Source organism: Neoarius graeffei, chromosome 22, assembly GCF_027579695.1.
Source record: "Neoarius graeffei isolate fNeoGra1 chromosome 22, fNeoGra1.pri, whole genome shotgun sequence".
NCBI lineage: Eukaryota > Metazoa > Chordata > Actinopteri > Siluriformes > Ariidae > Neoarius > Neoarius graeffei.
The window spans coordinates 1,804,139-1,821,372 of record NC_083590.1 but is presented as its reverse complement, the minus strand read 5'-3'; the positions used below and the strand labels follow the sequence as shown (position 1 = coordinate 1,821,372).

The 17,234-nt window shown below is 42.8% G+C and overlaps 1 protein-coding gene across 3 annotated transcripts in view; it reads right to left on the bottom strand.

The window, feature by feature from the left end:
- The window catches only part of srebf2 (sterol regulatory element binding transcription factor 2), a 38,077-nt gene that overhangs the window by 15,969 nt on the left and 4,874 nt on the right, over positions 1-17,234 (bottom strand). For all 3 annotated transcript variants that reach the window (XM_060904163.1, XM_060904164.1, XM_060904162.1), the window contains exons 2-3: positions 2,873-3,114; positions 2,569-2,725 (exon numbers count right to left, since the gene is read on the bottom strand). In XM_060904163.1, coding sequence (XP_060760146.1) covers positions 2,569-2,725; positions 2,873-3,114 — 399 coding nt within the window. The remainder of the gene's footprint in view (positions 1-2,568; positions 2,726-2,872; positions 3,115-17,234) is intronic.

The following is a 17,234-nucleotide window of genomic DNA, read 5'->3' as shown; positions in this document are numbered from 1 at the left end:
GAAAAATCTGAAGGCCGTCGGTCATTTTGACGGATGTTTACCGTTACCATGACCAATAATAGCCTAATAATAACAATAATAAAACATAATGAAACACACAATTGAAATGATTGGCAAGTTGTGGCAGAGTTTTCTTACATACAGTATACATAGTCTTCACTGCCGTCACTTTCAATCTGAGCCGATGTTGCGGCGTCTTGATGTTCAGTGCATAGGCTGCTCATGTATACACTGTAGGCACTGCGCAAGGCTGTTCCGCCCATCGCGCTCCTGACCACGCTCTCACTTTTCTAACCACTAGCACAGTGAGATGGATTAATGTTTCCCTTCTCTGCAGAAGACACGTCATTTTTGCTATTAAAAAAAAAAGAGATGCATTGGGTTGTTTGTGTCGTTTCCCTGCCTGTACAATAGCGCTCGTTTAGGCTAGCTGTTTTCTTGTTTTTAAAATGAAACAAATGTCGATTTATTGTATTCTTCCCCAGCAAGCTTAGGAACATCACTGCTCGAATATCTGCTAAACTATCATTTTAATGAGAGCACGGGTAGACAAACTAACATTTAAACATAACTTCGTTTTATTTAAGACCTTCCATGTCAGGTTCCAGGCTCCGCGGGGTGCAGCTGCACCACTGGTGCAGAAAGACCGCATGCTGCAGGATTTCCTCCCTATGAAGAGAGGACTAGCAGGGTCGGGAAATCCAACTTTCAGAGGCTCTTGCCGGCTTCTGATCACTTCCCTGGGAGAAATGTTTCCCGACTTCAGAACTTTGGCTGAAGTGGCGCTGGTTATTCCAGTCTCCAGTGTCGCAGCAGAGCGCGGGTTCAGCCTTCAGAATAAAATTAAAACGTCAATGAGAAGTCGTCTGTCCGAGGCAAAGACGCAAAATTTAATGACAATTGCCTCGGCAGCAGTCTCCATTGACGACTTTGATTATGCACAAGCGAGCTCCCAATTTAAATCCATGCGGGCCAGAAGGAAGGTTTGAGCTCACGCAAACAGGTCAGATTAGATCGTCACTTAAATCGGTGTAGTGGACTGTTCATATTTTAACGGCAATTGTCTTGCTACGTTGTAAAATAACATTGTTCATATGCCCGTTAAGGCTCAACAGCCGCAATGTTTTTAGCGGAGGGAAAATGGGTTCACAAGTGACCGAACGTCAAAATCTCTGTTCATCTTTTTGCATCATAAATACATAAATAAATGATTAAATAATATAAGCTTGTTCTGTGAATTAATTTTTAAATGAAAATGAGTCCATGAAAACACAAGTTATTAAATGTATAGCATTTATAGCCTATATGCATTGTCATTTAAAAGTTAAAATAAAACAACAGATAATAATGGACAATGACAGAATTTTTACGACCCTGTCCGTCAAAATGACGGACAATGAAAAAGTCTAACGTAACCACTGTCTGAATGTGAGGAGACATAGAAACAGAGAAAACACAGAAATGATCGGATAAGGCCAGGTCAACAACAGTAGTAGAAACAGTAAGACCCTTTGCGATAACGAGGTCAAGGGTATGACCACGAGAGTGGGTCGGCCCCTGTACATGTTGTACAAGGTTGAAGTTGTCAATAAGTGCAAGTAGTTCTTTGGCATAAGTGTTTTCAGGATTATCTACATGCAAGTTAAAATCCCCAGACATAATAAGACAGTCAAACTCTAAGCAAATGACTGACAACAGTTCACCAAACTCTTCAAGAAAGACTTTGGCTGAATGTCTCGGAGGCCTGTAAATAGTTAATAATAATAATAATAATGTTAGGAGAGCATGTAACAAGTGCACATAAGTGTTCAAAGGATGTAAAATCACTAAGTGAGGATTGTTTACATTGAAAAGAGACTTTGAATATATTTGCGATCCCTCCACCTTTCCCTTGTCGGGTAACATTCATGAAATTAAAATTTGGGGGAGCTGCTTCAATAAGGGTGGTAGCACTATTTGCTTGATCCAGCCAAGTTTCAGTTAGAAGCAAAAAAATCAAGATTGTGTTTGCGGATAAGATCATTAATTAAAAATGACTTGTTTGAAAGTGATCTAATGTTCAGAAGAGCTAGTTTTACAGAAAGTCGAGAAGTAATATCCGCTTGGGCACTCCGATGTTGTTTTGAAACAGGAAGGAGACTAGACTGGTTTACCCCCTGGGTTAAATATGCTCTATGTTTTCTATTTCTAAAAACAGACATGTTGCTAACTGGTCAGATATATGGCTGGAAGTGCTGGTAGTAAGAGTCAAAGGTATCTGTGGGAGTGGGCAGCAGCAGTCAAGGGGAACTTTAGGAGTGGGCAGTATTAACTGAGAGTATCTGTGGGAGTTGGTAGTAATATTTCAGGGTACTTGTGTGAGTATCTGAAGGAGTCATTAGTGTCTCTGAGAGCAGGTACGAGTCGAGCGTACCTGCGGGAGCGGGTGACGGTAGTCGAGGCTATCTATGGGAATGAGCGAGACTAATTGAGGCTATCCGTTCCGAGTAGGTGAGAGTAATCGCGGGTATCTTTGGGAATGGGTAAGAGTAGAAAATAAAATAAATAATCCACTCCTTTTGTTCTTACCCTGAAAGGCAGCACTGGGGTTTTGGTGGCAGATGACAGGATTCTGGATGAATCTTTGCTGTGTTGCAGAGGGAGTGATCATCACAGTCTGCGTTTGTGTCTGCACTGGAAAACTTGCTATGGTCTGAGTCTGCAGAGGAACTGAAGAGGCTGCGACCTGGAAGCAGACAATAAAAGTGGGTCAAACGAACAAACATTCTTTATTGCTGCAGAATTACAGTAAGTGCACTCAGTGTTAGCGAGGTTGCAGCTTGGCATGTCCGCACCAGCATTTTCCCGATGTGCGTGTTTGCACTTGGTCTACCTGTATGTGCGTTTGTGGTTGCGGCCGAGGCTGCAGTACCGGCGTCATTCGGCTCTGCTGACTGACAGCAATGCTTTGTACAGGTGCATATGTGGTGGGTGTGGCCACTGCAGCAGGAGCAGAAGTGGGGATTGTCATGGTGATGGGGTTGGTCGACTGTACTGGATGCACTGGTCCATTTTGCACAGGGTCATCAAATAGATCAGAAAACTCTGAGTTATTACTGACAAACTGCAGCATCTCTGGAGAGAGAAAGAGAGAGAGAGAGAGAGAGAGAGAGAGAGAGAGAGAGAGAGAGAGAGAGAGAGAGAGAGAGAAAAAGGAGGTGGCTTTTTAAAATTTGAACTAAGTACAACATCCTTGAACTTATGGCCTTAACCAATAACATATGTACACGCTACACTATCCTCTTTCCATTTAAAAAAAATAATAATAAAAAAAATATTCATCTCACATGATTCATTATAAACCAAGTGAATTCTGACTGAAAACATTTTGGAAATGCTTTAACTCGTCTGTATTTAGCAGCGTGAGCGGCACGAGGTGAAAGGATCACTGTACTCAGGAATAAGGCACAAAAAGAACACTGTTTAAATTCACAGGATTAGATGCAGAATTAAACTGGTCATTATAATGATCTACAACTGCGACAGACATCAACACAGAATTGTGGGAGTAGAATTCCCGATTTTTGCAGAATAGAATGAGCAGCCGGAAACACGATGCGCCCAGGCAGACCAATCACAGTTCTTGCGGCATGAGTTGCCACAACATGTAGTTACACTTCGGGAGAGGTGTACATCAGGCTCTAGCATAGGGTATGACGTACAGTACACGGCTACTCCTGAAACTACGGCTGGCTGGCTAGCTGGTGGGTGGGTGGGAACTGGCAAATGGCCAATCAAGGGGGGGGGGGGGGAGGAGGAGGAGGAGGAGGAGAGATACCAAGAGGTGCACAGTGATCTTTCTGTACTCATAGAATCTGCCACTCATGAGATTTAAAGAGCTTCACCTGAGGTACTGGAGTACTGGTACAGGACAGTCAATATTAACCTGCGGACCTGCGTTAAAAATGTCGAAGCCTTTCGTGTTCACGAAGCCAGTTACAGAATCTGTAACATGTTTCCGGGACATAACATGGTGCACTTCACATCAGGTCTCCATCTCAGCCAAACAGCCATATTCCCATAATACAGAAAAATGTAAGATTAGATGATAATCATGTCTAAGTTAATTTAAACAACAATGCTCCAAGAGCACAATATCCCCTGCTGGAAACTCGGCCATAACTCTGGTAAAACACGACTGACTGTCCGTGCACATTAAAACGCCGGGAAACGACTCCACAGGTGGAACAACTTGAATCCGCCAGGGTCCACGTATTCAACCCAGTTCGTATCTGATCCGGTGCTGTGTAAACATTGAGGAACGAGGAAACGCAGTGCTGAGCTCTAGCTGACGTCGTCATTGGACAACGTCACTGTGACATCCACCTTCCTGATTCGCTGGCGTTGGGATCACACACACAGCGGCTCAGTCCCGAATCACTGCTCGTGCGCTTCACTCGCGCGCTCTGTGAGCTGCGCAGGGCCTTAGTGCGCACCCTCCAGAGGGCACTCGCTGTTCAGGGTGTAGTGATTTGGAGCGCAGGAGGAAGCGCTGAGCCACACTGAGGTTTATTTACACATTTCAACTTATTTACCTCCTTCAGGCGCTTAAACTCAGAACATGAACATCACAGCCAGGTGTGTTTATCTGCTGGAGAAGGTGTTCGCTTGCCATCCTTCCACTTGCAAGTGGTGAGTGACTTGCGCATGCCCGATATGCACTGGGATCATGTGACGTGCCGTCTAATTAGTCATGTGATTAGCGTATCCGTGTATTGGCGTTGCTGTGTGCACGCGAATCGTGTATTGGCGTCGCTGTGTGCACGCAAATCGTTTTAAAAATGTTAATCTGATGATCCGCTGATACGGTCTAATGTAAACACCACCTGAATTGAACAAAATTACAATATGCGTATTACCGACAGAGAACAAAGAATCCTGACAAGTTTTGTAAAATTCCTCCAAAAAGAGAGAGCGGAGTTGATTTCAAAAGGTTTGAACTCTTCCTGGGACGGACAGACGGACATCGCCATGATATAATCCCTCTTCAGGCCTTTCAGCCAGCGGGGGATAATTATTGTGAGGGAAGTTGATTTCAGAAAACAAGAACACCTTGACGAAATTGCCAGAGTTTGTTAATAATCAGGGGCATCACTGGTAAAATTTGCCCAAATTAAATGAAATTTCAATCTGCGTATAACTGTCATACAACAAAGACTTTTGCCAAGTTTGGTGAAATTCCTCCACAAATTGTGAGAGGAGTTGATTTCAGAAGAACGTACACCCTCATGAAATTCTCAAAGTACAAGTTTTTTAATCAAGGGTCAAAACTGTAGTAAAATTTTCACAAGCGAAATTAAATCGCAATCTGCATATTACCATCATATAACAAGGCCTTTTGCCAAGCTTTGAGAAATTTGTCCAAATATTGTGAGAGGAGTGTGCTCCCATCACCCAATCAAGCATCCAGCCAGAGCAGGTCATGATATTTTTTAACCATATTAACATGCCATTGTTGTGTATTATGCCTGATGTCAAGACTCTCGTCTCTGCGAGCCTACCACACAGACTTAATACTTGTCATTTTTAGGGCATACCTAACAACCTGTGTTTTCTCCCCCCCCCAATCTGTCCCTCTGAGTTACATGTTGGTCCTGAGATCGAGATGCTGAACCTCTTCTGCTCCTCGGACCTGCTTGATCCATCCTGGTGCCCTGTGTCTGGTTGGAGTTTTATCACATCGCTCCTGTGGAGGACGGCCCCATGTGGACAGTTGAAAGTCACACCTGGAGGACGCTCTGGACTCTTACAGTAATGCTTTTATGGCTGAAGACTACAGTTGACTTGCTAACTTTAGGACTGCAGTTGTCATGAACAGTTTTGCACTCAAGTTTCCATCAATGAAGAGTTTATAACATCAACGAAACTGACTTCATGTTAAAACTGTTAATGTTATAGTCATGCTGTCTGTTGTTGCCCAAATGAGGATGGGTTCCCTTTTGAGTCTGGTTCCTCTCGAGGTTTCTTCCTCATGTCGTCTGAGGGAGTTTTCCTTGCCACCGTCGCCACAGGCTTCATCATTGGGGATAGATTAGGGATAAAATTAGCTCAGGTTTTAAGTCGTTCAAATTCTGTAAAGCTGCTTTGCGACAATGTTTATTGTTAAAAGCGCTATACAAATAAACTTGACTTGATGTCAGAAGGAAATTGTCAAAGTATACTTTTGTTAATAAATGGCTGTAACTCTGGTAAAATGCAACTGAATTGAACGAAATTACAATATGTGCATTACGGACATCTAACAAAGAATCCTGCCAAGTTTTGTCAAATTCCTCCAAACATTGTGAGAGGCGTTGATTTCAGAAGGTCAGCACCCTTCCTGGGACGGATGGACGAACATCATGACAATCCCCCTTCGGGCCTTTCAGCCAGCAGGGGATTAAAAGAAATAATTTTTTATTCGTATGTAGGACTGGATGTTGTAATCCCTAAGAACTGACTTTACTTGGTCTGTTGTCCTACTGAAGAGGATTGGGGGGGGGGGGGGGGTGATATTGACCACTTGTGGCTGGGACACGTCATCAGTTGTGTTCTCCAGCGTCACTAGGTGTTTTGGCTTTTTATTCACAATACACCCTCTGTTGAGGCAGGCCCACCACAGGTTGATCAGTCCTGGGTGTGTGTCCCAGAGTCACTGGCTTCCCCTGGTGGCCCAAGTGGGGTCCTTCCTCTTCAACCATAGCCAGTGGCTACTTCTCTCTGCGGTGTCTCCAAGGGCTTTTGTTGTTTTCCGGTTTGCCTGCCCCCTGATTCCCAGTTCCCTATGAAGTTTAACCGTGGAGTTGGCCACAAAGCCCCTGCATCCAACTTCAATTGGACGCAGTTTGATGTTCCAGCCACGCAGCTCCGCTTCTGCTGCCAGGTCGGAGTATTGCAGCATCTTCCACTCATGTGCCTCCTCCACAGCGTCCTCCCAGGGGACTGTCAGCTCAATTGTGAAAGCCGTTCGTTGTTCCTCAGACCATAAGAAAAGATCTGGTCTCAGGCTGGTGCTGGCAATTTCTTTGGGGAAGGCAAGTTTGTGGATTACATCCACAAGCATCTTCCAATCCCTGATTGCACTCAGAGAGAACGCCTCTGGCCACGAGGAGTTCCCTTTCTGCTTTTGGCCTTCTCTATGTAAAGCTACTGTGAATGGGGGCGCCTGCTGGTCATTGATAGGTAGTTCGTTGATAGAAACAGAAAGGAAAGCTATCTCTGCTGCCAGGCATTTCAAAACTTGGTTGTGTCTCCATGTGTATCTGCCTTGTGATAAGCTGATGTTGTATCCCACTAAGATGTGTTTGAGATTAGCGGGACATTGAGCAGACGTTAAACAAAGAGGACAGGTGGGATCTTCTCCAAACCAGCGGTGCAAGTTAGTAGGGGAAGGGAGGACATCGTACGTAGCTCAAATAAGAAAGCTTATGCTGCTTGCTTCTTTGTACCACAGGTCTCTCCAGGTGATGTTCCTTTTCACAACATCCTCCCATCTTGTCCAGCGTCCTTGTGAGGCTTGAGATACCACTGTGGCAGTCCTGCCAGCTTCTTCTTGCTGATGCACCTCGTCTACCACTAGTTGATGCTGCTCTGCTGCTGTAGCTTTCTGCCAGGTCGGTCTAGATGTTTCTAGCCCAAAGCCCCCTCTCCCTTGCTGAACCTGACCCACGATGCCGTAGGGCTGATTTTGCTTCGTGGACTGCTCTTGTTGGGTTCCACTTCCTTCCTGCGTTGAGGGTGACGGCAGCCTCTCTCACTACTGTGTCCCGGGATTCTTTGAGGATCATTCCCAGTCTTATCTAAGAGCATTTGTACTCCTCAGTAAGACTGGCGATTGGGAGTGACAGGGCTCCATTTCCATACAGGGCTACGCTTGTGAGGCATCTTGGTAGCCCTAGCCATTTCCTCACATAAGAACTGATCAGCTTTTCCAATTTGTGCACATGGGATATAGCTACCTCATACATGGTAAGGGGCCACAGGAGACAAGGTAGTAGGCTAAACTGGAGGCACCACGCCTTCAGTTTCCCTGGGAGGGCTGATTTGTCTATATGCTTGAGGCCAGCGATTGTGTCTTCTTTCAGCTGTTGGATCTGCTGTGCATCTTTGAGGTTTGCATCATACCAGCACCCTAGGCTTTTTATGGGCTTCTGGAAGACTGTTGGTATTGCTTCATTTTTGATGCAAAACCTGTCAATGTTGTTGATTTTGCCCCTTGTTATAGAAATACTGTGGGACTTGGATGGTTTAAGTTCCATTCGTGCCCACTTGATACGGTCATGGAGAGTGTTTAGGAATCGCTTGGCACAGGCTTTTGTTGACGTTAATATGGTCAAGTCATCTATGTAAGCACGAATTGGGGGCAGGCGCAGTCCGTTCCGTAGTCACTGTCCACCTACCACCCAGCATGATGCCCTGATGATCAGTTCCATCAACATGGTGAATATCGGGGGGGGGGGGGAGAATGGTACACCCTGCCATGATGCCCCTTTCCAGATATATCCAGCCTGTTGTATAGTCTCTCGTTGTAACACAGAATTGGAGATCTTGAAAGTAGGCTTTAACAAACTTTGTGATGGACTCTGGGACCTGGAAGAAGTGGAAGGCCATCCAGAGAATTTCGTGGGGCACCAAACCAAAGGCATTTGCAAGGTCTAAGAAAAGCACGTGGAGTAGAGCTGTGCAATATATCGTATTTTTATCACGATATCAATATTGGTGTCAAACGATATCAAAATTCATAATATCGATATGAAACGATTTTTTGTCATTTGTTGAAAGGGACGTGCACAATATTTCTACAATGGCAATAAAACAACAATAACATTGACGTGACAGTAAGGTAAAACGAACCCTTCTGTCCCCTAAGGCACACCGTAGCCTTGCATACGTCATCCATTCTACTCCCGCGATATCTCCGCAACAGTAAAAAAATCAGTTCTTCTGTTTTCATACGTGTCGGGTGATTTGATATATTGATTTCTTAATATGTTGTTTGATTTGCTTGCTAATAGTTATAATAATACAATTAACATATATTTACGTCATATTTTTGGATGTGGGACTGGGTAATGTAAAAATGGCATCTACGGAAGAAAACAAGCACAACAATATTAGCACATATCCAGCTTGCTAGCTGTGTTAGATGTGTTAAACCGTGTGGATTTAAGTGGAATAATTGCGAGTCGTCCTGTGGTCAAGGCAGCGTTTTAAGGTAAGGCAATTTGGTTATTAATGTCGCCCGCCACGGCATGTTTACTTGGGTTCATTTGATTTTGACTTGTGCATCTGCAGCTAGCATCATGCTTTGAAGTAGGTTCTGCTAAGGACGGGTTTATTGCGCGATGTAGACGGACTCAGATGTAATTACATTGTTTTTAAAATTCCGTGCGCTTAAAACGGTGTCCCCCTGCTAATCATGTAGCCCTAATAATGTGTTGCTTTTACTTTTCTTAATGGCGAGAGAAATATCTCTGCAAATGGTATTTCAATGCTGACATGCCAAAAAGATAGCGGAGTCCACATTTGGAAGATGAAGGAAGAGAAGCCTATGTTCATGTATGTTAATTCTTAAGGACTTGTCTCTATATTGTGCGTGTTTAATGTTGGTGTCTTAACAACACACAAGCTTACGTTCTAGTGTGTGTGTGTGTGTGTGTGTGAGTGAGAGAGAGATTTTATCCTTGGCTGGCTACGAGCCAGTGTGGACGTTACGCAGTAATCACTGGTAATACCAGCGCTGGCTCCATCCTCTGTGATCGGAAATGTTGAGTGAGGAGAACGTGAGCCTTGTGCAGGCTATAGGACCTATGCAAAGTACGCGCTTGCACAGTAAATAGTTTAAGTAAAAGGCATTTCAGGGTACAACGGGAAGGGTTGACAGGTAGCTTATGAGGCCTGTACTATAAAAATGTGGCCGGGTGCCTCAGGTGTTGATGATCAGGGCTTTAAAAAAAGGTGTATAAATATCGTTTTAAAAATCGCGATATCAATATTTACTGAAAAAATCGTGATATTGATTTTTTCCAATATCGAGCAGCCCTAACGTGGAGGTCTTTTTTTCTCCTTCTTGGCTGTTTGTATTTGTTGCCATATGATATTTGTATGTTCTAGGCAACCTGCAAATCCTCGTACTCCTGCCTTCTGTTATCCAGCAGGTAAGCAGACAGTCTTTGCGCCACAACACTGAAAAATATTTTGCCTTCTACATTCAGTAGGTTAACTTGCCAGAATTGATTGATTTTTGACGAGTTCGCCTTTTTTGGTATCGGTACTCCTCCTGCACTTTGCCATGCCTTTGGAATGATCCGTTTCCACCACACCACTTTCATTAGGTTCCAAAAGTATTTCAGGATGCCCAGAGCATTTTTGTATAGCTTATACAATATACCATTAGGTACAGGAGCTGATGTTGATCTTGCTCGCTTGACAGTGCTTTGAACCTCTTTCCATAATGAGGGCTTTGTGTCCATCTGATGCTCAGGTGGAGGGACTGGTGGGATGTCATGAGGGATTCTAATTGGTTCATAATACTGAGCGGCTCAGAGATTTACTCTGAATAATTTATGAACAAGAACGGAAGCAGATACAGTGGGGCAAAAAAGTCAGTCAGTCACCAATTGTGCAAGTTCTCCCACTTAAAAAGATGAGAGAGGCCTGTAATTTTCATCATAGGTACACTTCAACTATGAGAGACAAAATGAGAAAAAAAATCCAGAAAATCACATTGTCTGATTTTTAAATAATTTATTTGCAAATTATGGTGGAAAATAAGTATTTGGTCAATAACAAAAGTTCATCTCAATACTTTGTTATATACCCTTTGTTGGCAATGACAGAGGTCAAACGTTTTCTGTAAGTCTTCACAAGGTTTTCACACACTGTTGCTGGTATTTTGGCCCATTCCTCCATGCCAGTACATGTCCTCCTCTAGAGCAGTGATGTTTTGGGGCTGTCGCTGGGCAACACAGACTTTCAACTCCCTCCAAAGATTTTCTATGGGGTTGAGATCTGGAGACTGGCTAGGCCACTCCAGGACCTTGAAATGCTTCTTACGAAGCCACTCCTTCATTGCCCGGACGGTGTGTTTGGGATCATTGTCATGCTGAAAGACCCAGCCACGTTTCATCTTCAATGCCCTTGCTGATGGAAGGAGGTTTTCACTCAAAATCTCACGATACATGGCCCCATTCATTCTTTCCTTTACATGGATCAGTCGTCCTGGTCCCTTTGCAGAAAAACAGCCCCAAAGCATGATGTTTCCACCCCCATGCTTCACAGTAGGTATGGTGTTCTTTGGATGCAACTCAGCATTCTTTCTCCTCCAAACACAAGTTGAGTTTTTACCAAAAAGTTCTATTTTGGTTTCATCTGACCATTTGACATTCTCCCAATCCTCTTCTGGATCATCCAAATGCTCTCTAGCAAACTTCAGACGGGCCTGGACATGTACTGGCTTAAGCAGGGGGACACGTCTGGCACTGCAGGATTTGAGTCCTTGGCGGCGTAGTGTGTTACTGATGGTAGCCTTTGTTACTTTGGTCCCAGCTCTCTGCAGGTCATTCACTAGGTCCCCCCGTGTGGTTCTGGGATTTTTGCTCACCGTTCTTGTGATCGTTTTGACCCCACGGGGTGAGATCTTGCGTGGAGCCCCAGATCGAGGGAGATTTTCAGTGGTCTTATGTCTTCCATTTTCTAATAATTGCTCCCACAGTTGATTTCTTCACACCAAGCTGCTTACCTATTGCAGATTCAGTCTTCCCAGCCTGGTGCAGGTCTACAATTTTGTTTCTGGTGTCCTTTGACAGCTCTTTGGTCTTGGCCATAGTGGAGTTTGGAGTGTGACTGTTTGAGGTTGTGGACAGGTGTCTTTTATACTGATAACGAGTTCAAACAGGTGCCATTAATACAGGTAACGAGTGGAGGACAGAGGAGCCTCTTAAAGAAGTTGTTACAGGTCTGTGAGAGCCAGAAATCTTGCTTATTTGTAGGTGACCAAATACTTATTTTACTGAGGAATTTACCAATTAATTAATTAAAAATCCTACAATGTGATTTCCTGGATTCTTTTCCCCTCATTCTGTCTCTCATAGTTGAAGTGTACCTATGATGAAAATTACAGGCCTCTCTCATCTTTTTAAGTGGGAGAACTTGCACAATTGGTGGCTGACTAAATACTTTTTTGCCCCACTGTATGATTGTGGGGAAGGAATTATTGAGCAACAACCTGCATGAAAAGAAAAAAAGCTCTCAGTGCATTGTACAATTTTTAACAAATAAAATTTAGTTGGTCTTGTGTTAAAGACTAAACAACAGCTCATCACAACACAATTAAAGGAAACAGTGTGTGTGTGTCCTCAATGAGACTAATTAGTGTGTGTGTGTCAGTGGAAAGTTCTGGATGAAATCACACACCCACACAACAATCTTACTGTGTACTGCAATTTTCTCGAGCCTTATTACATGCAAATTATCCCAACACACCTCAAACAAACACACACACACACCCCTAATACTCGCACTCAGCTGATTTGTCACATTTATTCAATCATTTGCTCAGTTTGTGGACGATGTGAAGGCAGCGCAGGGTTTCCACTGTGTGTTTGCCCCTTGGTGTGGACACAAGTGTGAAACATCCATTCTGCATCAGTCACGGTCAACTTCTCCTGAGGAATGCTTCGTACCAAAGTTACTACTAAAAGTATGTGCACCCCAAACATCAAACCCATGTGTGTTTCTTCTCCAAACTGTTCCCACCAAGTCTGAAGCACACAGTTGTATCGAATGTCTCTGTTTCACTGGAATTAAGAGTCCAAACCTGTTCCAGCATGACGATACGCCTGTGTGTGTGAAGGTTGGAGTGAAGAACTCAAGTGTCCTGCACAGAGCCCTGACTGAACATGTTTGGGATAAACTGGAGCATCAACATCCCAACATCAGGGTCTGACCTCACTAATGAACAATTCCACACAGCCACGCCCCAAAATCTGGTGGAGAGCCTTCCCAGAAGAGGAAAGAGAAGAGGAGAGGAGAGTGGAGCTCCTTATAAGAGCAAAGAAGAAGAAAAAAAATCTGGAATGGGATGTTCAACAAGGACATACAGTGGTGCTTTAAAGTTTGCGAACCCTTTAGAATTTTCTATATTTCTGCATAAATATGACCTAAAACATCAACAACACTTTTTCTGAGGTCCTCAGAAATCTTTGTTTGTGCCATGGCACACTTCCACAAACATGTGTTGTGAAGATCAGACTTTGATAGATCCCTGTTCTTTAAATAAAACAGGGTGCCCACTCACACCTGATTGTCATCCCATTGATTGAAAACACCTGACTCTAATTTCACCTTCAAATTAACTGCTAATCCTAGAGGTTCACATACTTTTGCCACTCACAGATATGTAATATTGGATCATTTTCCTCAATAAATAAAATGACCAAGTATAATATTTTTGTCTCATCTGTTTAACTGGGTTCTCTTTATCTACTTTTAGGACTTGTGTGAAAATCTGATGTTTTAGGGCATATTTATGCAGAAATATAGAAAATTCTAAAGCAGGGTTTCCCATACATAGACCATTGTGTGGCGCAGCGCCACACAATGGATTCCTAGCGCCACACAATCAGACTCGCGATTTTGGGGAAAAAAAAAAAATTCCATTGCGTATCGTTTCGTTCATTCATAGTGCTCTTTCTTCTCGTTCCCGCGCTCGCGCACACACCCACACAGAGAGAGAGATGGAGAGGCATGTACACAGGCCTGCCATTGCGCATTATACCCGGTGTCATGGGCTGATCGCGTGCTGGTATAAATTTACCATGCGCATACTGATTTTTTTCCCAGTCAACTTCCGGGAAGTCTAAATTTACCATTTCTTGCTGCGATTTTGTACCGAGCATTTCAACACATTTGTGGACTAATAGAACATGAATTGTGCCTACAATTGTGAGATTTGATTATCAGTAGACAAGCTGTTGAATATGGATGAGGAAACAATCGTTTCCCAGTCACAAAATGAAGATCAGCAAAACACACAGTCCAAAAGAGGCACAAGACCAGCGAGTCGCCATTTTCAAAAGAAAGATGACCCAATTCTGACTCGGTCCAATGACAGGAGTCTAATTATACCAGGTTGGTAAATTTGACAGAATAACTGTATTATAATCATGATGAGTCTCACTCAAACAAATCAATATTCATCAAGATAAAGTGAAAATTTATTTGTGGATCAAGTATGAAAGTAAATCCCATATCACATTGGGCTGGTAAATTCTGACTCGGCCCAATGACAGCAGTCTAATTATACCAAGTTGGTAAATTTGAGAGAATAACTAAATTATTATAATCATGAGGAGTCTTACTTAAACAAATCAATATTCATCAAGATAAAGTGTAAATAAGTCAAGCATGAACATGAATTTCATATTAGGCTGGTAAATTCAGACTAGGCCCAATCATACCAAGTTGGTAAATTTATACTGTGGTAGGGTTAGACTGTGGCTGCTACAGTTTAAATTTACCTGGTAAATTCAGACTGGTGGTAAATTCAGACCTTGACACCGGACTGCAAGTGGCCTGTTAGGCTAATTAACCCTTTGGTGACTGACCCCTTGAAAATGGTTCCTCCAGGAACGATGACGTTTCAGTTATCAAGACAACGGAAAAACTAAAATACAAAAACAGAAAGATACGTCACAATGCTCTTGTGCACAAAACAAAATGCTCTTGTATTTGTATTTTAGTTTTTCCGTTGTCTTGACAACTGAAACGGCATGGTTCCTGGAGGAACCATTTTCAAGGGGTCAGTCACCAATTAAAAATAACGCAGCCTTCCCGATTCGCCTCCGACCCCTTATTTTAAAAGGTAACCTACGTCGTGCTCGTGATGAGCTTTATCATAGCTTTCTTGGCTTACAGGAAACGGACATCCCTGAGTCAGGCTATAAACCAATTTTGATGCATACAGTAGCAGCTTGACGCGAGGAACCAGCCTTATTGCATTATCCCGTTTATCCTGCTTTAGCATTCATGCAAGTTATTAATAATGGCTTGACATTCACAATAAATAAGGATTTCCCACTAGCCTAAATAAAAAATGTTATAATCGCAGGGATGCCTAGTTGATGCTATCTGAAGCATAAAATCTGAATATTTTAAGAAACAATGCGGTAGTTGAGAGGCTACTGTAGGATGCCCATAGGCTAATAATAACTTCATATTTATTTGACTATTATAATTTCATTGACTCAATGTTTGCTGCTTTAACCCAGATGAGTATTGAAAAGTTTTTTTCTGAATTGCGAGCGGGATTTCTCAGCTATGAATAGGGTAAGCACATAGAAATTCAGTATTCCTTTGTATATTTTTTTTGATGTAATGGAAATTTTTAGTGCTTTGATGAAGAAAATGTACTTTTTTTATCCATAGATTAAAACAGACCTCAGGAAGAGGCTCCAAGGGGAACACCTGGCAGCCTGCTTACGAATCTCCATAAATGGTCCCGAACCCAATGACTTCCCTTACGATAGGGCACTTGAGGTTTTTTTTTCAGGAAGCCACGCAGAATTAAATGTTCTGATAGGGCATGCAGGCTTTGCACCAATTAGGGTAATGCTTTTTCATTATTGTTAGTTGCCTTGGTGTTACCTTAAGTGGTTTCTTACATCTAATTATGATATTTTATTATTATTTTGTTGTTGCATTATACTATTTATTTCATTTTAATATTGGTTGAGGTAAGTGTTGAGTTCAATATTTAAAATAAAAACCTCCAGCTTGCTTTTTGCACTTTATTCCTTGAATGTCAACTAAAGAATGATTGAAAGATTGCCACCAAAAAGGCAAAAAACTAAGGTAAAAAACTTCAATTTTGGTGAGTAATTTGCATAAATTTAAAAGACAGGTTTTCCACCAACATCAAGCCCAGCAAACGAATGGCCTGCCCTGTAATGTAAAGTTGAGTCGAGGCATGAAACCAGGCAGGGTTCTGGTAAAAATTGTTTTAGCTGCCTTCTCTTAAAGAACTTAAAAGAATTTAGATTGAACTGAATAATCTCAAATGCTTCTTGTAGCTTTAAAATAGTCCCAGCAGGTGACTCTGAAGAAAAATACTGTGTGTTTGAACACCGCCCGCTGTAAACACTTTGCATACACCTCAATGACCGACTCCACCGACCGCCACGACACCACCGCGCACGATTCCCTCATCGGCACAGTGGAGCACCACAAATTGCTACCTGCTCTGTGGGAAACACTGTAAAGGGTTCACAAACTTTCAAACACCACTGTATGGATCTGATAGTTAGGGATGCACAAACTTTTGGCCCTATAATGGATAATTATATTTATAATTTATACAAACATGTTATATTATCTGTATAATAAAGATGGATATAATTATCATACATCATTAATTACTCTCATGTGTGACACCAGTGTGTCTCTGCGTGTGGTGAAAGAGTGGCTGCTGAGAGCGAACAGGATTAAAGTAGCAAAAGGATGCACAGTGTGTTCTGGTTATAAAAGAAATGCTCTGTAAAGATAAAAGATCTGCTACAAAGACCTGCCCGTATGACCTTAACCTTGAACACACACACACACACACACGGGATGTAGCACTTAGGAACAATGTGTACAGCGTGTCAAAGTAGAAAGGTGGAAAAAACACCAGTGTGACCAGATGTTCACACGAGGCTTCATCACGTGTGTTCTGACGATAAAGCGGAGCTACTGCTTCAGGTTCTGCTGGAAACCCATGCAGACACGGGGAGAACATGCAAACTCCACAGAACCTTCTTGCTGTGAGGCGACTGTGCTAACCACTACACCACCGTGCTGCCTGTGATGTGAGGAAGCAGAGTTACTGTGTGCTGGGAATGTTTTTTCAAATAAACAGCAGCACAGCTCCTAGTGTGTTTATTATCTTCTAAAGAACATGCCGTACTTTTTATCCATTTACTGTTAAATTTAGTGTCAGTGAATTGAGCAAGTTCCTGTTGTTGTTAACATTATAGCAGCAATAAAAAGTTATTATAAGTTATTTCCATGTCGGCGTTTGGTATTTACCATAATTCCCATAGCACATGAACGCAGCATACAACTCTTGTGGTTACCAGAGGACCCGCCCCCCACTGTAACCCTCGCTAGGTGAGAGGCCGAGGGCTGTGGAAACGGGGATCGGCGCCGCCATATGGGAAGGACTTTAATTTTTTATATAT